The 24,292-nt window shown below is 37.6% G+C and overlaps 2 protein-coding genes across 3 annotated transcripts in view; one reads left to right on the plus strand and one right to left on the minus strand.

The window, feature by feature from the left end:
* The window catches only part of Pus10 (pseudouridylate synthase 10), a 92,283-nt gene extending 89,511 nt beyond the window's left edge, over nt 1–2,772 (plus strand). Inside the window, exons 16-17 of the mRNA XM_004636211.2 lie at nt 335–434; nt 2,654–2,772. Of these exons, the coding sequence (XP_004636268.1) occupies nt 335–434; nt 2,654–2,692 (139 nt within the window). The 3' untranslated portion in view covers nt 2,693–2,772. The remainder of the gene's footprint in view (nt 1–334; nt 435–2,653) is intronic.
* Nucleotides 2,773–12,955: 10,183 nt separating this feature from the next.
* The window catches only part of Rel (REL proto-oncogene, NF-kB subunit), a 43,593-nt gene continuing 32,256 nt past the window's right edge, over nt 12,956–24,292 (minus strand). For both annotated transcript variants that reach the window (XM_023720865.1, XM_023720864.1), the window contains exons 5-10: nt 19,974–20,114; nt 18,826–18,930; nt 18,505–18,717; nt 17,874–17,942; nt 17,685–17,756; nt 12,956–15,022 (exon numbers count right to left, since the gene is read on the minus strand). In XM_023720865.1, coding sequence (XP_023576633.1) covers nt 14,247–15,022; nt 17,685–17,756; nt 17,874–17,942; nt 18,505–18,717; nt 18,826–18,930; nt 19,974–20,114 — 1,376 coding nt within the window. In that variant the 3' untranslated portion in view covers nt 12,956–14,246. The remainder of the gene's footprint in view (nt 15,023–17,684; nt 17,757–17,873; nt 17,943–18,504; nt 18,718–18,825; nt 18,931–19,973; nt 20,115–24,292) is intronic.

The following is a 24,292-nucleotide window of genomic DNA, read 5'->3' on the forward strand; positions in this document are numbered from 1 at the left end:
TTGATGTAAACACACTTACATGGTGGACCTTGGTTCATGAACTTAATTCATTCCAAATTTCTTGGTTGCACCCAGAATCACAGAACAAATTCTGTGACCAGAATCATGGAAAGAATTAAGTTCATGAGCTGAGACACCACTGTATTGGTTTATGAGGCTGGTAGGAACCAGTATGTCACAGCTTATTTTTCCAGACAGTCAGAACTCAGAAATAACCTCTCTTTTTTTAACATTTCTGCTTTTATTTATGACTTCTCTTTTACCTGTCAAATCTCTGTGAACAGTATTGCATGAGTACCTGTGGATGTTTTTTTTTTCCTTGAACAGACTCCAGCTACATTAAAGAGTTTATACATGGTGACTTTGGGAGAACCAAGCCAAACATCGGCTCTCTGATGAATGTGACCGCAGACATTCTTGAACTAGATGTGGAGGTAAATAATTTTATTGTGGAATGCACATTTGTAAATTGAATTCAGCCAAAGTTATGTCCTGTGGCATTATACTAAATGGTACCACCTATCTTTACAGGTACATATTCAAAAATGGTTAAAGTCTCAGAGTAGTATTGTATTACAGACAGGGAACATCTTCTGAATATTGGTTTTTAAAATGTACAAGATCTCATTAATGATTCTTGTGAGTATATATATAGCTACTTTGCTAGTTATGCTTTACATATGGCATTAGATTAAACCTTTAAAACAAACCAGGAAATAAAATGGTAAGTACCCTCCACATGTACTTTCAGATGCTAGGGGCTCATCCCCATATCTGCTTGGAAACCTGAGGACAAGGGTAGAAAGTGGAATGAGCTAATGGTTACGGATAAAAGTACTGCTGTGAGGACTCCCTAGGATGTGGTCCAGAAGTGGTTTTATACAGGACTCCTCTAATGTGGGTCTCTGCTTTCACAGTCTGAACTGAAGCTAGGTTAAATGCTAAGGCAAGGAGAACTGCTCTTTCAGGCAATTCTGTTTTTTCATTTGGACATCAATAGATGTTGAGTCCCAAGTTATGCTCCTTGAAAATCTGCTTTGGCATAGAGTCCTTCTGTACCCTTCACACACTCCAGAATCTTAGGAGAGGTTAGTGTTTTGTGGTAGGGAATAATATCAAATAAAAAGAAGTATTGTCCAGTATGAAAATAGCATTTATTACCTTTCCAGAAGTTCTCTCACGTACTCTCAGACTGGATTTTATACAGCTCTCGCAGTACAGCAGCGACATCCGTAATGGTTGCAGTCTCCAGTCTGCCCAACTGCACTGACCTTTTTGGACCTTGATGTTTACAAATAGCTTAGAATGTCAGAGTCACAGTCAAGATTTTTCAGTCCTGATCGACCACTGGGATCAACCATGGAGCTGACTGAACACTACAACATGCTTCCCCTAAATTGAACACTACAACATGCTTCCCCATAAATAAAATTTTTAAAATTTAAGTTTATTTAAAGTGAATATTTAAGTGATCAGTAATGTTTAATTTTTCAATTTGAGAAACCACTCATTAACTTGTTTGGCTATATTCTGAAACACTACCAAAATATCTTCTTGAGATTTATAACATTCATGCATACACATACACACCATCACCAACAATAACAGTTATTTGGGCTTTTTCAGTAATTTTTTTGAATCTGGAATTTTCAGTAAATTATTTAAGGTTTTTAACTTTAAGTGTCAATAAAACCATGGATACAATAGGTGTTTTTAAAACTTTTAATGTAGGTTCCCTAGCATAGTTAGGACAAGATGTGTTTTGATGCTTCTTGAATGTGTAGTGTAGGGATAAAATAGTCTACTTTCTGCAGTTTCCAGGTTTTGTTTTAGAACAAAATGGAAGAAGTGAGTAGAAATAAAGAACGGAATTTTAAATGGAACAATAAAAATTCTAGTGTAATTAAAAAGATCCTTAATCTTTTTGTAGTTCTAGGTGATCTTTTGGTTCATATTTAGTTGCTAAGTGACAAAGCAAGTCCACAAGCTTACAGGCTACTTGAGGAGTGATGCATTCAAGTCAGTACAGCAGCATAGACACTGTGGTGCCATAAGGCCGTATCACCTCATGACATGACAGCTGTCCTAGTTTGAGTCTGTATACTCCGTGGTGTTGGCACAATGATGCGGTTACCTAGGGACGCATTTTCTAAGATTGTGCCTCAGCTGTTCAGCAACATCTCACCATGTTCAATGTAAGATGGTGGCATGATCAGAGGAATAAAAGTTGCTGAGACTTCTACGGCTACCTGAATTTGAATATTTGCTACTTTACCCATAAATAAAGTTTTTTAAATTTAAGTTTATTGGGCCAGGGAAATAGCTCAGTAGAATAAGCGATTGCCTGGCAAGTGCAGGGTCCTGAGTTCAATCCCCGGTAAAAAAAATAAATAAATAAAATAAAATAAAAAATTAAGTTTATTGTATTCTGAATCAAAGGAACAATTAACCGAGTAACCCAATATTGCTATTAAAGTTAACTCAGAAACAGAATTTGGGCCCAAGAATACATAGAATGGACTAAAGTGTTGAACTGTGATATTCAATAGCTCTTTTCTTCAAATGTAATTTCTTCTGTTGCTTTATGAACTATTACCAGCAAATGCCTGCCAGAATGACAGTACGTTTTAATGGCTTATTTTCTCCCTTCTAGTCTGTAGATGTTGACTGGCCACCTGCCCTGAATGACTAGCTTTGGTCTCTGGAGACGAGTAGGGTTTTCCTAGCGTGATGTGGACATCCATGCAGCATACCTGTAAAATGGCTGGTTACCCACCATAACAGTGTCTTGGAAACCATTTGGATCATGTTGATCTATTTTTACAATTTGTTGTAACACCTCAGGACCTATCTATCTGTATGTGTGTGTATTTTTTGTTAAACTGTTCTAAGGATGTCTGTGACTTCTCATTCCTGCTTTCACCTTCACAAAAGCTATGAGTAACAAAAACATTCTCCCTCTTTTTTATAGAGAAGTACATAAGCAGGAAACATTTTGTTAAGTGTCCACATGATTTCTCTTCACCTTAGATATACCACCTTTAAATTCATATTCTAAATTTTAGGGCTGGGGAGGTGGCTCAGTGGAATAAGTGCTTGCTTGGCAAGCACAAGGTCCTGAGTTTGATCCCTGGTACTACCAAAAAACAAATTTTAAAAATTTGTGAAAGTTATAATATTTTGAACATCTTATAATAGCTTAAGATATCAAATGCAAATCTGACATTAATATTTTTCCTTATGAGCATCAGGTAAACTATTACCAATGAAAATACTTGTGACTGTGATTTATCACAAATTATGATATCAAATTACTTTTTTAAAAATGTATTTAGTACAGAGTCTACGGGATCTCACTACATAGATTGGACTCGCAGTGATCCTCCTGTTTTCAGCCTCCCAAGGGCTGGGATTACAGGTGCGCACCACCATACCTAATCTCAATCGCTGTGTCATCGTGCCCTAGGGGCGGGGCTGGCCTGGCACACCAGGGATTGAATCCCAGCAGCTACGTTTTGCCTAACCAGGTGCTTTAGTCCACTGAGCTATCTGGCTGGCCCTTCAAATTAATATTTTTGACAGTCTAAAATTACCAGTACATGTTTCTTCTAGAGGGAAAATGAAACTTTAAAAATTGAGGCATAACATGGTAAAAGACTGGCATGAATATTTTAAATAAAGAGAAACAAGTGCCTTCAACAATTTCAATTCCAGATTAACAATTTGAAAAACTGTAGAGCTGGGTGTGATAGTGCATGCCTGTAATCCCAGCACTTGGGAGGCTGAGGCAGGATTGCTTCCAGTTTGAGGCCAGCTTGGGCCTCATAGTGAGTTCAGAGGTAGTCAGAACTATATAGTGAGACCCTGTCTGAAGAAAAATTCTATTTAAGTATAATTTTCAGTATGTAATTCAACTATATGAACTTTTTTTAGGACACATGTGACTTCATAGTATCATTCAATCTCATCTCTATAATAAACATAGTTAATTGGTACAAAGGTTCACTTTAAATATCAGGAAAATGGTTTTAACTGACATGGAAAAAATCGTTCTTGAAACTGTTTATCATATGTGAATAAAAATAAATTGTTTTGCTATTTTCTATGCCAGAAAATGAGAAACGGATAACAAATAAATTTTGATAAAAACATAAGAGGTTCTGTGTGGATGTTTCTTAGTTTCTGGGAATTTTTTACTACAAAAGAGATTTAAGGAATTTAGGTTAAGTCATGCTGAATGGCCTGAACCTGCAATATGAAATAATCAGGAACTTCCTGAGCAAACTTAAACCTCCTAAGTTATGCAAAATTTCAAGCCAAGAGTAAATATTAGCTGTAATTAATCAATCTAGATGTTCATGTCAATTTGAGACACAAGTTGTTAAAATTAATGAGGTTCTTTGTTTAGGCAGAACTAGGTACACTAACAACAGCTTTACATGTTCTCATTTGCCTATATAAAACTTTAAAAATTAGTTTTATGATTTCCTACTTTAAGCTTTTTTAGTCTTTTTAGTAAACTTTAGGAAAAAGTTTTTTTTTTTTTAGAAAAGTTTTTACTCCTAATATTTTAGGGCAAACATCAACTGTAAATATTTGGAGAAGTTGAAATAGAAAGTTTCTATTTCTAGAAATTAAAAAATTTCCAAGATGAACTAGTTACTGGTTAAATGAAGTAGATTTAGAACTCATCTTTGCATTAAGAAAACAAAACATATCATCTCTTCTCCTTTGGAGCATTATTGATTTTTTTTTTTTAATTTTAGGGAAGGGTCTACAGAGTGTTCAGGGTCTCACTACTAGATTGGACTCGTAGTGATCTGCCTGTGATCTGCTTCCCAAGAGCTGAGATTACAGGCATGCGCCACCATGCCCAGTCTCAACTGGTGTCTCAGTGTGCCCCAGGGTCAGGGCCGGCATGACAGGCCGGGGGAATGAAACCCTGGCCCCTGTGTCTGCTTTCAGGTGCTTTAATATTTTTTGGTTTTTAAGTCCACATACAGGAATGAATGTTGATATAGGGCCGGGGAGATGGCTCAGTAGAATAAGCACTTCCCTGGCAAGCGCAAGGGCCTGAGTTCAATCCCAGGTTCCACCAAAAACAAAAACATTGATGTAAACTTTTCTGAATTTTAAAAAAGACCTTTTCTTGAGCAGGGTGGCAGGAGAATCACTGCAAGTTCAAGGTCGGGAGATGTTGCTCAAAGGACACATTTTATGTCACTTAAAATACACACACGTATGAGGGAGGAAGAGAACCTGATCTCAGCCCCTCTGCTCCCACCTCTATCCCTTTCTTCTCCTTGCCCAGCATGTGAGACACGGATGGCAGCCAGCACTGTGGGACGTATACCTCCAAGACTATGGAAACACGTTTCTGTTGTTTAGAAAGCAAGAAGGAAAAGAGAGAATCTTTCCAAAAGGCATTTCAATCTCATTTCCAAGAGTCACAATGCAAGAATATCCAGCAATAGCATTAAATCAGATTAATATTGTAAAAGTCAAATTACAACAAAATTTAACGAGTTTCAGAATTTTTTACATTTATTATGTTACCAAGAAAAATGCTGTATACAAAGATATTACAAAGATAATAAAACATTCTGTACAAGATATTTGAACATTTTAAGAACCACATGTTGATACAAAGCTTAACTTTAAATAATTTAACAATGTTTGAGAACTTTTAAAAATCATTTTCACTACCTTTAATTTTCAGTCATTATGAAGCATATAAAAATCAGGAATCTGTATTCATTGTAGCCCACAGGGTTTTTGTTTTGTTTTTCAGTCTTGAACAAGTCCTGTGCACTGAGTCACAACTGTGCCCTCTTTATTTTTTATTTCAGACAATTTTGCTAAGTTGCTATTTTCCTCCCTCAACCTCCCACACTGCTGGGACTAGGTGTACAGCACCACACTCAACCTAAATGGAGTGCTTACTTTAAAATAATACATTTTTGTTTTGTTAAAAGGGAACATGAGTGTTTTTTTGCATGCATGAAAAAATGTACAGGGGCCGGGGAGATGGCTCAGTAGAATAAGCGTTTGCCTGACAAGCGCAAGGGCCTGAGTTCAATCCCCAGTTCCACCAAAAAAAAAGTATAGATACTACTTTTGAGATTTGATCTTTTCCACTGTTAAACGTGTGCTTTAAATTCTATGTTAAAATATTCATTTGATAGTCTAAAATGACAATCAAACCATAATTTATATCTGATTACCTATTCCTGGGCTTATAATAAGTAGCATGATATTTCCTATATATGTGATATGGAAAAAAATTGTTTCCCTTTCATATGCAACCTCAGAAAGAAATTAGAAATCTTTTTGTGGAAACTTCATTAGAATCAAAGTCCTCACGATTCATAATCAACCTTTTTTTGGTTTTGTTTTTTGGATACAAGGTCTTTCTCTGCAGTTCACACTGGCCTTGAGCTCACTTTATAGCCCAGGCTGGTCTCAAACTCACAACAATCCTCATGCCTTACCTCCCAAGTGCTAGGGATTACACCTGACTCATAATCAGCTCTTGCAGAGATTAGGAGTCACAGAATTTCAAAAGTGAATTAAGTAATTGGCATTATCTTCAATAGGAAATCATTCTGCAAAAAATAAGGCCAAAAGAAGACTCTCCAGATCTGGGCATAACTAGTGGCTTGAAAGAGAAACTTCAGTGCTCTTACTAAAGTGTTAAATCCTTAAGTGATTTTTCCCTGCTGGGTATTAGACATCCAGGGTGTTTGAGTTAGAGATTAATCAGAGTGAAGTAACATGTATAGATGCTGGTTTATTAATTATATTTCAAACTATGCAATTTACAGTGTTTCTTCTTAGATACTGTATGGTACAAAACATACTTTCTGAGGTAGGAAGGGTAGGTATTATCTGCCTAAAAATAGTCCCTATTTTCTTTGTTTCTTCATGCTATTTAACAACATGTAGTAGTCTGTCAATAAATCAATTTATAATACAAAATTACATGCTGTTAGTAGGCAACTTGGTTTACCAATTCTAAGCCTCTCTCAACATGGATAGTTTTCCTGAAGAATTAGGTTAAAAACAGACAACTCTTTCTCTACATAGAGATAATGAGTAGACAGGCCCAGTTTCCAATTTAAAAAGCCACTGTAAAGTAACAGGTTCTGATGATAGAAATCAGAGTAGTGGTCTAGAGGTACAGATTGGGCAGTGGTTTGAGGGAAATGTCCAGGACAGTTACTCCATACATGTAATAACATCACATACATAAAAATTATTAAAGCTCTACGTTTAAAATTGGTCTATTTTCTCCAGTTGACTTCACATGTGTTATCCCTCAGAGGGAAGGGAGTCTTTGAGATTAAGAGTTTAATCCCATTCTCGTGTATCATTTCTTGCTTTGCACATTAGGCATTCAAAAAATGTGACACCTGACTTATACAAATACTGGAGCACTGGGACACTGAAATGCTGTCAAGGAAGTACATCAGGGATGCTTGAGATTAAACCTGCTGCACACAGAGGAGAGTGTGAGCTAGGTCACAGGTATGAAGTAACTAATACTGAGAATTTAGATCTAAAACACATGGCACTACTGTTTTCAGTGGAGCTACTTTCAGTCTTAAAGGGCTGTAGGAGCATTTTTAAAAAGAAAACAAGTGACAGGTCAAAGTAGAGAAGTGTATTTCATAAGACATGGAATCTTGGCAGCATTGTTTAATGCCAGGTTAAGTGCCTTTTCTTTTAAAAAATTGTATCTTTATGTGTAAACACTGTAAATGAGATCCAAAATGTACAATAGATGGTGTAAAATGAGAAGAAACTGTTCAAAAGGAAGAAACTGGGATGGGGAAAGAAAGGGAGAAGCAAATGTAAACACACGTGCATACACACAGACACACACACACACACACACACACATGATAAACTAATTTCTCTTAGTTCACTGAAAAGAAAGGTTTGTGCTACTGTTGTTTGGACAATTACATGCCTGTATCTCATACTCTGGGTAATTTAAAGGTGACAATATACAATATATTAGCCATTGTTATTCTATTACCTTGTTTTAAAATTTGTTTTCAGTTTTATCTTTCCTCCTCTGATAGTAGCTATCATTTATTTAGTACCAACTATGCCAGGGAGAGCCAGGGAGATAGCACAGTAGCATAAGCGCATCCCTGGCAAGCCCAAAGTTCTGAGTTCAATTCCCAGTTCCGGGAGACAGGGACGAAGATGACAAAAATTCTTTCATTAGAGGCCAGGGTGATAGCTCAGCAGAATAAATGTCTGCCTGGCAAGCACAAGGGCCTGAGTTCAATCCCTGGTTCTGCAAAAAAACAAAACAAAACAAAAAACCAAAAAACTATGCCAGGGACAGTACTAGACTCCCAGAGATGAATGAGACAATACTTAAACTATAATTTCTGTAACATGGGCACATGCACAACTGTACCTCAACTAGGGATATGGGACTATGCCTCTTGGAAAAGCCTCGTCTTTTTTTGTTTTTATTTATTTTTGGTACTGGGGATCCAACTCAGGACCTTATGCTTGCTAGGCAGGCGCTTATGCCACTGAGCAATTTACCTCTCCCCTGGCCCCCTTTTTTGATGCAAGGTCTTGCTATGTAGTTTAGGCCAATTTTAAACTCACTGTGTAGTCCTGGCTGGCTGTAAACTTGCAGTGATCCTCCTGCCTCAGCCTCCCAAGTGCTGACATTATAGGTGTGCATAACCATGCCTGGCTAGAAGCCTGTTTTTAAGGAAGAGTTATATAGGTATAGACTCCCGCTACTGAGTTAGGTACCCACTGATCTATGTAGCTATAAGTAAACAATTTTTTTCAGTGACACTACATATTTCAAGTGCCCAGTAGCCACATGGCTCAGGCTACCATAAATTAGCAGATAAAGAACAATTCCGTTGTTTATATATTAAAAAAAAAAAAAGTTACTGAGCTGGCCTACAGTAGCTTCCAAAAACATTTACCTGGAATGTAAGCTCCTTGAGTGAATCCTGTTACCACTGTGTCCCTAACTCTTAGAACTAAGCCTAGCACATAGTACATGTTCAGTTAGTCTTGCTGAACAGACTGCTAAACGAAACTGGAAATAACAAGTGTTCTAGTTGCAGAGAAGCAGATGCAGAGTAGGTAACGCTGAAAGTGCAGAGGTCTGACAGAAAATGTTAATTTGTAAGGGAAACTAATAAGGAGAAATTACTTAAAATATAGGTTATTAGTACATGCCTGCAGTACTGACCTTCACAGTAGGTAGCTGGCACATCGAAATGTACAGCTCCATGGGTTTTATGCCTCTCTCATCTCTTGGTCCCCTTCCCATCGGCAGAAGCTCTCTCCCTCGTCTTTATGGTTTATCTTTTGTGTGGGGGGGGGGGCAGGGAGAAAGGGAGAGACAGAAGACATAGAGACTGGGGAATTGAACTGTGGGCCTTCATAGTGAATTATATCCAGCCCACTCATTCATTCATTCATTCATTCATTCATTCATTCATTCATTCATTTATATTTATTTTGAGATAGGGTCTTGCTAGGTCACTAAGTTGCCCAGGCTGGGCTGAACCTGTAATCCTCCTGCCTCGGTCTCCCATGATGTTGGTATTATAGGAATGTGCTACCACAACCGGTTTGGGGAATGAGATATTTTGAACTATAGCACTTGGAAGATCCTGTTGGGGCAATGAAGAAGGCTTTATTAAGAAAGCAGCAGCCATGAAGAAAGGGCAGATACCTGAGATTTTTAGGAGGCAGATTCAAAGGGATCAAGCAGTGGTGTGAAGAAGATAAAAGACAACAATATAATTATGAGATGTCTGTTAAATATTTCAGGCAGTAAATAGTAATGCCATTAAGCAAGGTAAACAGTGCAATAGGGAGGGCTGGGGATATAGTTCAGCAGCGTAAGTGCCTGCCTGGCAAGCATAATGTCCTGAGTTCTATTCCTGGTACTGCAAAAATAAAATTAAAATTTAAGAGTGTGATAGCCATGCTGTATGGGCGCTCAGGCAGCACGAGGGAAAGAAAACTAAAGGCGTGGACATTACTGAGATGGCACAGGAGAGAAAATAAGCACCACTCCCTATGATGAATGTTTTCATTATATCTAAAATGTACCAATAAATTAAGTTTTAAAAAAGAAAAAAAAAGCACTAACTGCAGGCTGTGCTGGGGTTTTAGAGGAATCACTGGGCTCAGAGAGGCATTTTATTTAGAAATGCTAGGGAGCTCAACAGGCAGAAAGTCGTACACAGGACAGTTAACGGCTAATAAAGACACAGGATTGGGGGGGGCGTGTCGCACGTCCTCTCTCCTAAGGAACCAGGGGGAGCTACAGATAGTGACCAGCAGCTGATGAGAAACCCAGAGGTGGGGAAAGAGGCTGTATGCACGGCAGAAGTTAGGATGTGGAGAGAAGGAGCTCAAGGGTGGGAGGAATTTTTTGTTGTCTGGTTTCTGTATTGCTGTTGGTCTTCCTTTTTAGGCTGGAAAAGACATTTACCATCTTTATACAAAGACAGGAAGAACTAAATGGTGATCTAAGGATTCAGTAAACTCCATTGCATGGTGGAGTTTAGAAAGGAAAGGACAGGCTGTCCTCAAAACTAAGTGAAGGTAACAGGAGAAATGCACAGCCAAATACATTTTAAGTTATAAAATAACATCTATGGTCAGTAAAGAGCAACTGAAAATAAGGAATCCATTGAAAACACTGTAAACACAAGATATAGCAGACTCTTAATTCTTCTTACAGAGGGAAGAACTGCAAAACAAGACAATGCTCCCTTAAAATCCACTGAGTTGGTCTAACTATTTAAATCGACCAGTGCTAATTCATATGAAATTATGTTCTGTCTTTTTGAGAGGGTGTCACTGTACGTTTCAGGCTGGCCTTGAATTCACTTTGTAACCCAGGCTGGCCTTGACTAGCTCGCAGCAATTCTGCCACAGCCTCCCAAGTGCTTACATTACAGGTGTGTACCACCACACCCAGCTTCATATGCAATTATTAAATTATGTATTTTCAAAATAACATGCCCAGGATTCATATTCTGAACAGGAAATTAAAAAAAAAAAAACCTAGGTTTTTGTTTTTTCCTCTCTACTAAGTTCCACTAAAACTATATTAATATACTTGGGATTTTTTTCAATTTTACGTGATAACTATTTATTTGTGTAATCATAATTTGAAAAGTATCCTAATAGGGAGTTTTAATCTTTTTATTTTATCTGAACCTCAAGTCTTTTCCTGCTCTCCTTTCTACTTCCCACTACCACGCAATTAGGAATTTCTGTTTATGGGCTATTCACACATACCCCATTTTTACTGAATAATTTATATAAATGAATGATTTGGTGGGCTCTAAAAGTGAAACACCACATTAGTCTGCAGCATGTTTCTAGGATAGGTTATTAATAGCTTGGGTGGGCTCCTTTGGGGAGATAGACTAAGTGAAAGGACACATTTTTTCTAGCCAAGGATATGTTCCTATTTCTAGCTGAGGATATGCTCAATATCTGGGGTAGATTCTAGCTGTACGACCAACTAGATCTTTAATATGTTACTAAGCATCATCCCTTACGATTAAATTATTGCTCAAATTCTACTATCACTTTCCCACAGTTACTCTGCTTTCAAACAATCTGAATTGCCATTATTAATGCTGGACCTGAATTTACATGATGCTAACAAAAACCTAATGTCAAATGAAATATAAAAATCTTTAGTATCTAATAAAGCCATTCTTTCAAAAAACAAAGTTCTATTGGTAACACTTTGAATGTTTAATAAATATTTATGAAGTGTTTAACATGCGGCAATGTTAATTGTTATACACCCTGGAGATTTGATAATAAATAAGACAAGAATTTCTGCCCTCATGAAACCTGTATTTCAGTAAACGATACACAAAATAAATAAATGTCTAGTCAGTTCAGTGCTATACAGATACAAAAAGCAGGAAGAATAGGAATGCTGGAATTAGTCATGGTAGGCCTTGCTCAGTGTGACAGTCAAGTCTGTCAACTTGATTGACTTGGGGCCACTGATGAGATTAGTAAAGCGCGCTTCTACGGTGCTGGGTGGACCAAGGGTGTGCGACCCTGAGGACTGTATCTGGTCCACGGCTGCTTTCTCATGGGCGTTTTTGCTTCCCAGTTGCCATGAACTTAGCAACTTTGCCCAACTATGCTCTTCTGCCATGATGTCCCTGGCTTGGAGCCAGCTGACCATGAATTGAATCCTCTGAAAACCACGAGCCAAAGAAACTTCTCTTCCTACAGTTGTGTCAGGTATTTTGCCCAATGGGAAACTGACCGATGCAGAATACTGGTAGTTCAGAAACAGGGTTGTTTCTGTAGCTACACATGATGCTGTACTTTAGAAGGCTTTTAAGTTTACGGAGAAGATCAGAAAGATTTGAGGATACAAGTTAGAGAAGCACTGGAGTTCTTTCAGCAAAGCTGATAGGTAATTCTAGTCAGAGCCCAGAAGACCAGAATGCTAATAGGAATGTAGACAGTTAAGGCTGTGCTCATGAGGTTTCAGCCAGAAACAAGGACTCATGGGAAAGCTGGAGTCTGGGATAATTTTACTCTGGGGAATTTTACTCCTGGGAAAATTTTACTCTGGCAAAAAAAACCAAACAAACAAACCAAATGTCTATAGTTTGCTTATATCCTGGGGAAGCTAAGTTTGAGGCTCATAAACTAGTATGACAGAGGAAATTTCAATTTCTGCCAGATCTGTAAGTGAAAACTGGAAGCAAAAAGCAGAGCTAAAATATGTGAAAAACTTTGGTCTAAAAGGAACCATGTAGCAGATGCAGGGACCAGAGTCTGATCCCCAGCATGCTGCGCCGGCCCACGCCCAGGGCGCACTGAGACTGCAACTGAGAGTGCGCGCACTGCTGTAATCCCAGTGTTTGGGAGACTAAAACCAGGAGAATAACTACGTGTCTAATCTGTGTAGTGAGACACTGTAGGCCATGTACTAAAAAAACAAAACAAAAAAACATGTATTACAATTGGAGTCAAAGGAGTTATGGTTCCTGAATAGATTAGCACAATTAAGAAGAAACCAAGTACTCTGAACAAGAGAAATAAGCCTTGAGGGCATGTCAGGAACCAGCAAGATCCTACTTGTCCCAGGCTCAAGAGTATGAAAGTGTAAATTTTCACTTAAGATGGATTCTTTCCATGAGTTGGATATGGGAGATAAAAGAATCAAAGACGACGCCAAGAGTTTTGGCCTGAGCAATTAGAAGCATGGCATTGCCATTTACTGAGTTGGAGAAGACTAGAGGAGAAGCAAGTTTGGGAGGAAAGACCAAGAACTCAGGTCTGGATATTCTGAACTGGAGTTCTAATTAGATTTCTAGATGTCAAACAGGCAGTTGTATGAGACCATAGAGAGTGGAAATACCTAAGAAAAGAGGTACAAAGAAGCTTCTTGCTCTTGAAAATACAGGTGCAAAGCTAAAAATCATAAGCAACTTTAAAGATAGAGATTTAAATAGTATAAAATGGAGGAATCCTCCCATACTAGAAAGCTCACTTCAACTGCCTTCTGCACAACTTAACATTTAAAGAGGTTTGATTTATATATAAATCTAAGAAATTCCAAGAAGCCCCAGAAAACCCCTTAGGGGTACACAGGCCTCAAAAAGAAGAGAAAAAAAAGTAATTTATTTTTCCAGTGGCATAGCCACTACAAGTTTTCCCTTAAATTTGCATGAAAGCAAATATCAGTTAATTCACTTAACAATACATTAATATGTTATAAAAGAAATATAAAATTAGAAAAAACTCTTTGTTGTTTAATGTCCTCCTTAAAGTCTTGCCTGGGGAAGTGCAGTAGAATTTTGAAGATAGAATTTATACCACACACAGTACGTCAGGTCTTTCAAAGAAGAAACAGAAGAACATTTTTTTTGTGTGTCTGTGTTTTGTCTCGCTGGGTGGAAGCCCAGCCTAGTCTTGGACTCGTGATCCTTTTCTCCCTCAGCCTCCTAAATGCTAAGCTTAAGGTGTGTACCACCACTTTTAGCTTGAGTTTTCTTTTTATAACAACTTCCAAGATTTGATTTCTATATACACCCAAAGCATATATTCTCTATACATCTGAAGTTTAATCCTTCTATAAAAAAGTTACAAAAACAGCTCTGTATTGTATTTTTGGTGACACATATATAAGATGCTACGTATCAGTACTACCAAAATGATCACAAACATTTCAAAAGATTTAAGTCCTACAAATTATACTTATAAAACTCGTACGTAAGGGATTCGCTCAGTTGCTCATTCTGCATATTACCAAAATTTGAATACTGACTATTTTGAAAACTGTGGTTGTTTGGATTAGCACCATTTGACGGTCCCGGCTCATTTATCAGGCCGTTATCTGCACAATTAAAGTCAGATCGCTCAAATGCATCTGACTGTGAAACAAAAACTGGATTGCTGGAACTGGTGCCTGCTGACATAGTGGAAGAAGACACCTGCTGGAGCTGTCTTAAGTCTCTTGGATCTAACACGGAATTACAGGAGTGGTTTTCAAGATTCATGCTCACAAGTCTCGAGTTGTCTGTCTCTCCCATGCTGTCACTGCTGGTTGTCATCATATTAGGCAGCATGGTGGCATCAGAAATGCCATATAAGTCAGCTGGAGACATGGAGGTGGTTTCCATCCTGCCCAGATCATCAGCACTGTTATAAATGCAAGCATTAGAAGCATTTAAATCACTCCCAAGAGGCATTGTCAGGAATGATGAGATGCTCTGTGAATTAGTGGGAAGTGTTGGAAAACTGCTCAATGGATTTGCACTGACTGAGCGTGAGGTGGGATGGGACACTGACGACCAGGTTGAAGAGTGCTGAGATACCATTGCAGGCATGGCTGAAGCGTGATGCGACATCGCACTCGTGATGGCCACTGATGAGTGATAGTAGGGTTCCGCTTGACCTGAAATCCCTGAAGGCCGGGGCATTTCTGGGATAACTGTACCATGAGGGAACAAGTTCGATTCTGTGGAAAGAAAAACGTATTTAATAAATTTAAGATGAACAAAATTATACAAAGTATTATCTCTAAATTGAAATTGCAAAAACATTAATAAAAAATTCTAAGTAACTGATAATACTGTAAATAAAAATTCTTTAAAACATATTAAAATTATTACTGAATTCTGTAATGTGTAATTTTTAATAAACATTTTAAAATTATTTTTGTAAAAAAATAAAATGGTTTTTGTAAGTCATTCTGTCATATGGAATTTCACTCCATATGAAAATCTAGCTTTCAAGAATATAACTCTCAGCACATGGGCTGAGGAGATAGCTCAGTAGAATAAGTGCTTCCCTGGCAAGGACAAGGGCCTGAGTTCAATCCCCAGTTCTGAAAGAAAAAAAAAAATTAAGGAAAAATTAATTCTGTATTATTTACATAATACTTAAATGTTATATATACTAAGCGCAGCGGCTGCGGTTCAATCCCCAGTGTGCCATGCCAGCCGCACCTACGGGGTGCGCTGAGCCGGCAAATGAGATTGGGCGAGGTGGCATGTGCCTGTGATCCCAGCACTTGGAAGGGTGAAAACACAAGAATCACTACAAGTCCGATCTACCTAAAGAGACCCTGTTGACCCTGTCCTAAATACAAAAAAAAAAAAAAAAAGTTACATATGCTAAAGCAGGAAAGGCATGAAGATGCAACTAGAGGCTGTACTCATATGTGAAATACACCAGACCCACATGTGTAAATACCATACTGCCTCCCTAGTGTAAGAGCCTGAAAGAATAAACCTGAAAGGTATAACAGATACAGTAAAACACAAAGAAACTGAACTTAGGGATTAAACAATGAAAATGAGAGAAAGGAGAAAAGATAGGAAAAAAGGTAGGGGGAAAATATGCAAGTATATATACAGGAGGTTGAGGTGACTGTTCTAAACTTTTCCATCAGTTTTTTGAAAACAGCAGTTAATGTGTAGAATTTTCACCCTGACCAACTCTGGATGCTGATAGCTGCAATCTAAACAACTACATCGAGGACAGCAATGTGCAATATAAAACGCCTTGCTTGAATATCTGTCATCCTGGTCTTCTAAATGTGTGCCATTTCTACTGTCTCATCAATTATTACTATACTCTGTTTAAAATAATTTTTTTTTAAAAAAAAGGCAAAAAGAAAAAAAGAAAAAGAAAAAAGAAAAGAGATAAGAACAAGGGCTGGCCAACTAGCTCAGCAGATTAAAGCACCTGCAAGCAGGTGCAGGGACCAGGGGTTCAATCCCAGGGAGGGTGGGCCTCTCCTGGGACACACTGAGATGCAATTGGGACTGGGCATAGTGGCGTGCGCCTGTAATCCCAGTTCTTGGGAGGCTGTAAACAGGCGGATCACTATGAGTCTAATCTAGTAGTGAGAACCTGAACACCCTGTAGACCCTTCCCTAAAATACAAAAAAAAAAGACAACACAAATTTAAGGTTTCTTGAAAGCAAGCAGTAATATGCCATCATATGTCCAATCTTACATAACTTTCTGTTAATCTGGGCGACAGATCTGATGATAAAAATAGATAATATATCAACCACTGTTAATCAGCTATTCTTTTTGAAAATCTGTAACATATGTATTATTGTATGTTACACTGTTTCTGTATTTCTGCGTTTTGTCCTTGCTTGTGTTTTTACTTTTCAAAATAAAATCAAGCTTAAAAAAATGATAATAAAATAAAGAACCAAAGCAGGAAAAAGTGCTGATTGAAGAATTTAACAGGCCGGGAACATAGCTCAGCAATCTGAGCACCTGCCTGGCAAGCACAAAGACCCAGGTTCAATCCCCAGTACCACATGCTGTACCAGCCACCAAAACTGGGTATGATGGCGCATGCCTGTAATCCCAGTGCTAGGGAAGGCAGAGATAGGAGGAGCACTGAGTCTGAGCTACGCAGTAAGACCCTATACCAAATAAATAAATCTTAAAAAAAAAGAACAGGCAGGAAAAAAGACTTTCAATTAACCCTTGGTTGAATAATGTGAATCAGGGCTTGGTAAATTTTTTTTTTCCATAAAGGTCCAGACAGTTAAGTACTGTAGACTTTGTGGGCTATACAGCTTGTACTGGAACTATCTGGGGAAAATAAAAAAAAGGCTGAGCATATTGCTTAGTTTAAAAGCACTTGTCTATCCCAGCTGAGACAGGAATACATAGTGAGTTCAAGGCCAGCCTGCACTACACAGTCAGACACTACCTCAAAAAACCACATTAAAAAAAAAATTAAAGCACTTGCTGGGTGTATGAGGTTCACTGGGTTCAACCCTTAGCACTGCCAAAAATGAAAGATAAAAGGGCACTTAGAGACACTATATAACCTAATGAATATGGCTGTGTGCCAATAAAACTTTATTTACAAGGACAGATGACTAAACAGATCTAATCATTTCATCACACAATGCAATTAGTAAATTATTACTGTATGAATAAAATATACTTTCTCAAACAATAAATTTCTCGAACATGTTTTTCAACAGTGTCCAGAAGCGAAGCTCACTTCACTTATTAAAAACATGAAAAACCCTGTAGGAGTGGAAATATTAAGGAAGCAGTTGTTTATTCTTAAAAATAGAATTCTAATGCACCGTGCAAAGTACAGAATCACAAGGAATAGTCCATAGGGGATAAAATACCTTTTTTGATGAGTCTCCCTTCTCCATTTGCTCCTGAGGGGCAAGGTCTTGGTCTCTCTGGAATATTAACTGCTACAATAAAGATTTTTTCCATTAATAAACATAATTTGATTAATTTGTCACTTAAAGTCTGAGAAACCAAATAACACAAAGTCTACTTAAATATGAATCAATCTAAAATATTCTTACCACAATCTTGGCAGAGTTTCTGGAAAAGTAGAGTTGTTTTTTGTTTCTTTGATTTATTGCCATAAGTATCTGATTAAAATAGAAACCAAGAAAAAGAAAAGAAACCAAGAAAGCAGGTGAGTCATCATGGGATTATACTTCCCCTCCATTAGTAAGAAGGTACTTCATTTGCAAACAGAAAATGCTTTAAAGGAACACAAATAATAAGGACTTAGTAAGTATATTATTATAGAATGTCCCAGAATTGTTGCAAAGTATCTTTTTCTCTCAAAAAAAAAAAACAAAACCTGTACAAAATAGTTAGCTTGTTTTTCAGAACACCTATAAGTCAATACCAATTAATAAAATAAGGACTAAAGATAAGGACTAAAACAAGTTTTCCATCTATTAAAAGGGCATGCAGACTACCAAAAATAAAACAAATTTTGAAAAACATTTTAGATACTCTAAAATTATTTCAGCTGAGTCAAATGGTCCCAACAAAAATGAAGAGCATAAAGGGGGAAAAATCCTAAAACTTACAGGAAAAAAATGAAGTGAATACACATAACTACTTAAGTGTATCTTACAATGCACTAATAGGATCAACTTTCAGAAACATAATCAGAAGCAGCTCGATGTCGTGCCATACCTTTCTCATCCGGCAGATACCTAAAATCCATGGACTCGCTAACTTCCTGGTCAGAGGGCCTCCGCAGCTGCATCTGCACGGTCACTGGCTCCGCGATGGCTTTGCAGTAGGGCGGCGTCTTGAACACGATGGCCACCTGACGGTGCACATCAGCTTGGGAAAAGACCCCTTTTGCTTCCCAGTCATTGAGCACAAAACGGACTTCTATGTCATCTAGTAATAAGAAGCCGAAGAAGTAATAAGAACGGGAAAGTGAAGTAACACCCATCCATTAATCTAAAATACATTCCAGATTTAATGGAAAAAAAAATGAGTAAATACCTTTTTGAACTTTGTCACAAAGCAAAAATATTTCATCTCCTCCTCTGACACTTCCACAGTTCTTGTTTACTCGACAAATCCTTAATTCTGCAGTATTCGGGGCACCTAAATATAAAGGATCTTTTTAAAATGGGTTGCTACCTTAGTAATACAGTTTAATCTGTTGTCAAAGGGAGAATTGGGGGAAACTGTTTATATAATACATAAAAAGTTTTAACATACAGATAAAAGATGCTATATTAATCATCCAAGTATGTCCCTTTCTTTTCTAATTGCTTTACCAAACCTGGCTTATAGCCTTGTAACTGTTTCTAGGCAGTGACATTTCTCTAAATTAAACCTCCCTGCTTCTGATTCTGATGCTTCCAGTCCATCCTACATGTTGTCACCAGGGTAATCTGAACTCATTGGCCATCACTGGTAACTGTCTGCGCTTGCTTTTATCTGGGCAGTATTATTACAGCACTGTAGTTCTCACTGACATTCAAAGCTCTGCATGATGAGGATACTCTAAGCTTCATTAATGCCTGAGTCTCACTGTTCTACATGCAAAACAGGTATGACCATTATAAACATATATATAAGTGTGTGTTTACACATTGGAAGATATTTGAGGGCAGTTTCATAATCAAATGATAAATTTCCATATCTTTTAATCTAGCATTTCTACTTCTAGAAATCTCTGCCAGAGAAGTATTTCCACAAGATAGGCATGCATAACAATATTTACTGGAATGCAGTTTGTTAGCAATGTAGGAAGAATTAAACAAACCAAATGTCTTTTTTTTTTTTTTTTTTTTTTGCAGAACTGAGGATTGAACTCAGGTCATTGTGCTTGCCAGGGAAGCGCTTATTCTCCTGAGCCATCTCCCCGGCCCCAGTGATAACATTTTAATGTTCACAAAATTATTTTGTGTGGATGATAATGTATGTGTATATATGAAGAAGAAACTGCCAAAATAGGAATCAGAGAACTATGGTTAATTTTTGGAGAATAAGATTATAGGAGATTTACTTCATTCATATATTTCTATAATATCTGAGATTTTCCAAGAATAAACATACATTTTTCTAAATATCAAAATATTTTTAAAATTAATATAAAAAAACTAAGAAAGTCTACAAATACAAGAAAATAAAGCACTTACGGTTGTCATAAATCGGATTAGAGACAACAGGAGGCAGTGCAGTTGTCAAATTACCATGTTCATCAGGAAGAAAAACTTGAAAACACAGTCTCACCACATTGAGGTCGCAATCTTCAATATCAAGCAGCTGTTGTTCAGGAACTGAAGAGTACATAGTTCTTTTTAAAATGTAGTACAGTCATAAAGAGCTAAAATCTCACTAGGTGTTTCTTACTCTTCACCCACTATAGTCAATAATCTGGAATAGTATCCATATTTATAACTAACCTAAACAGTGCCCATTATAATTAAGCATTCACTATCTAAGAATATTTGATATATTATAGCCATGTTCAGAATGTAGAGTCCTCAACTAATATTAACATCAAGAGATTTCTTAAATGGAAGCAAATTATACACCACAGAAAAGATTAAATTGATAAATTATCTTCTAAATCTTGCAAGAATTACTATCATTACCTTTTTTATAGATGAGGAACTCAAATGAAATTACTTAAAGTTTCACAGCTAAGTATTATTAAGATGGGAATCTGAACTCAGAGCCTTTGTTTTTAGAAATTAGAAAATTTTACTTATATTCCCCATAAAAGTGACATACACAGAAATATAGACTAAATCTTAGATCAATACTTTAGAATAAAATATTAAAGAAGGTAACAGATGATGTAAGACAGCTAGTTTCCACAAAACACTTTATGTGCAAAATAAGTTTGCTTAAGAAAGAAAATAGTGTAGGGCCAGCCAAATAGCTCAGCAGATTAAAGCACCTGCAAGCAGGCTAAGCCGGGTCAACCATGCTGGCCCAGGCCAACCATGCCAGCCCGCCCCCTGGGGTGTGCTGAGTTGGCAATTGAGACTGGGTGTGGTGGCCCGCGCCTTTAATTCCAGCTCTTGGGGGCCAGGGAGACGGCTCAGTAGAATAAGCGCTTGCCTGGCAAGCACAAGGGCTTGAGTTCAATCCCCGTTCCAGCTCTTGGGAGGCTATAAACAGGAGGATCACTACGAGTCCAATCTAGTAGTGAAACCCTGAACATCCTATAGACCCTACCCTTAAAAAAAAAAAAAAGCTGGTGTAAAAAAATAACTGTGTATATATATGTCACAGAATAAAGACAACTTGTCCAAAAGAAAGTATCATCTTTTCGTTTTGTTTTCCTCCGCATGCCCTCAGGGCTTGTGTGGCTGGCTGCAGAGTTGTGGGGATCGAACTAGAGCCACCTGAGGCTGACAGCTTGGTGGAAGCAGCCACTTAAAGAACTGAGCTAGGGCCAGGCCCCCCATCTTTTCAAAGAATACCAGAAGATACCCTATAATATTACCCTATTTTTAAAAGACAAAATATATACATTAAATTATTTTAAAATTTTACTTTGTTAAATATTAAAATTTAAAATCCTTCATCTGGAAAACCAATTACTCATATTCCTTAATCTTATAGGTAGTAATAACATGTATTTATTATCCTTTAATGATACACGGTCTCAGTAGCTGTCACATTTAAATTTATGCGAATATAGCCATTCTTTAACCTTAACATTTGAATGAATATACAAGAACTCATTTGTATGACTGAAAGCTAAAATACTATGACACCAACACCCGTATGACAACAGCATACTCTGGAGACACCATTACAGAGGCCTATCCCTTTAAAAGCAAGCTTTACAGCATTATAAATTTAGAGTCTGAGATTTCAGTATTTCTCAATTTCAAAGATGAATAGTCAATGCATGCACACAAAATGAGCAGCTAGGTGCTCCTGATGAAAGTGCCTGCCTGGATAGCTCTTTATGTGAATAAAAAGGAAAAACTTCTTAGTCTGTGCTACTATAATAAAATATGTGAGATGGGAGAATTTTATTTTATTTTTTTAAATGTATTTGGTTGTTACAGGGTCTCACTATGCAGCTCAGACTTGTGGGGATCCTCCTGCTTTCAGCCTCCCCAGCACTGGGAATACAGGTGTGCGCCACTACTACTCTGGCTGGCTCAGCCCACCCCAGGGGCAGGGCTGGCTCGGCATGTGGTGCCAGGGATGAACTGCAGTCCCTGCGCTTGCCTAAGCAGGCGCTTTAGCCCTCTGAGTGATCTCGCAGGCCCCCATGTGAAATTCTTGAAAAGATTAATACATATATGGTGACTGGAAACAAGCTGGGAGTTTATTGGAGCAGAGGATGCTGACTGAGAAAGGGACTATGGGAATTCTAGCAGGTGATGAAAATATTCCTTTTTTTTTTTTTTTTTTTTTTTTGCCTCTGTACCAAGGATTGAATCCAGGGCCTTTATACTGAGCCACAAGGCCACCAGCTCAGCCACTAAGTTGCCCAGCCTAGGCTCAAACTTGAGATCCACCTGGCTCAGTCTTCCAGACTGCTGGGATTTCAGACAAGTGCCACCATGCTGAGCTGGACATGTTTTTTATATTGGAAATTGTATTTAGGTGGATCCTTATCTCAAAAAAAGTAGTTTAAAGTATTTTCAAATAGTATATGCAAGATAAATTAATAAACCAGAAAATTTAAAATAATTAATGGTTCCATCAAAGTGAAGAAATTCCACCTATGTCTCAAAAATTCATTTATATGAGAGGTTTACTTTGGATTTTCTCAATACCTTATATGAAATGAAAGCTTCGTTGAACAATCATTTACATATCTTATAAATTGCTATAAAAAAAACCCTGAAAATAAAAGTTAACAACATGAGGTTATGTTTGTGGTACTGGCATATGACATATAACCTGACAAATAAGTGGACAAAATGAAAATTCCTCTAAAAATATGAGTCAGAGAGCTAACAAGGTCATGAGAAATCATGAGATCAAATTATGAGAAAGAGGTAAGGCTCAGTGATAAATGGGTGACTGCCTTGCTCATGTAAGGCCCTGCGTTCAAACTCCAGCACTGCAAAAGAAAGGAGGGAGGAAGAAAAAAAGGGAGGTAGGGAGAGAGGAGAAAGAAAGGAAAAATATGGGAGAAGAAAACCTCAAATTTAGGGTAAGAGATCACTTACCTAGATAAAAAAGCCAGTTAACAGGTGGCTAAGAAGATAAGAAATAGAAATGAACCACAATAAAGTACAGGAAAAAAATAAGAGTTCAGTGTCTACCAAGGATGGGAGATCTAATTTTGGAGTATCCCTGTATTTTGGAGTATTTGGGATCCTACACCCTAGGAGGAAGGGTGAATTAGAAATATACTAGACTTCAGCAAGATGAAAGTCCAGTTTCAAAAGACCTAACTCGTTCACTGACTTCAGGTGATCTGGGATTGTTAGTAAACCTAGCTATCTCCGAGAAGAAAACCTACAAGGAGATAATGTCTTGGATCTAAATGTTTTACAAGTTTTTATCACAGTGTCTACTATTTGAATTTAAATAACCCAGCATGTGAGAAGACAAAATAAAATCATGTTTTAAAAAAGAAAAGACAGGGCTGGGAATGTGGCTCAGTGGTAGAGCACTTGCATAGCGGTATGTGAGGCACTGGGTTTGATACAAACACAATAATAAACACAGACACACCAAAAAACAGGCCACAATAGATCCATATAATGAAGTTTTCAGATATATAATTTAAAATACTTATTCTTGATACTATATATTCTGTGTGTTAAAGAAGATTAAAAGATTAGTGGGGAACTTGAAATTAAGGAGCCAAATATATTCTATATTTAAAAAAGTAAATTGACTTTTTTTGTTTTGCTTGATGAATAAGTTTATTGGTCTTTATCTGAAAAATCTTCATAGAAATTTGGTTTAACTCTCAGCAGCCCACTCCTGAGCTCTGAGGAAGCTTGCTACTCGATCTTTCTTCTGGGCAAGAGACATTTTGGGATGGTTCCACCTCTTCTTTTTAACTTCTCTCCAGTTTCTTTTCATAGACTGGATTCTCACGTATAGCAGCTTGGGCTTTCTTATTCATCTCCTCCATGTCTGGAGTTATTGTTCTTTATGTACTGAGAGAACTGTTTCTTGTAAGCATCTTCTTCATTAGGTAATGTATATAATCTGCAATGTTCTAACCCATGATGTGTTTCCAGTGTACTTCTGCATTGAACTCCTTGCTTTCAGAATCATAACCAGGGAATCGTTTGGTACTGTGAGGGATGGACAAGTCTCCATCCACAGCACCCTTTAGGGATCCAAAAACTTTACTGCTACTTGTAGTTTTGGCGAGGCCTGCATCCAAGTAGCAGGTGAAGGCACCAGGTTTGCCATCAATGCTTTCCACATTGTGTTCATCTCCAGTCGCCTCCACCTGGCCTTCACAGATCTTATCTAGGCCAAACCAGCAGCAGGCCAGTACAATACGCTGCAG

Source organism: Octodon degus, unplaced genomic scaffold, assembly GCF_000260255.1.
Source record: "Octodon degus isolate 3935 unplaced genomic scaffold, OctDeg1.0 scaffold00078, whole genome shotgun sequence".
Lineage (NCBI taxonomy): Eukaryota > Metazoa > Chordata > Mammalia > Rodentia > Octodontidae > Octodon > Octodon degus.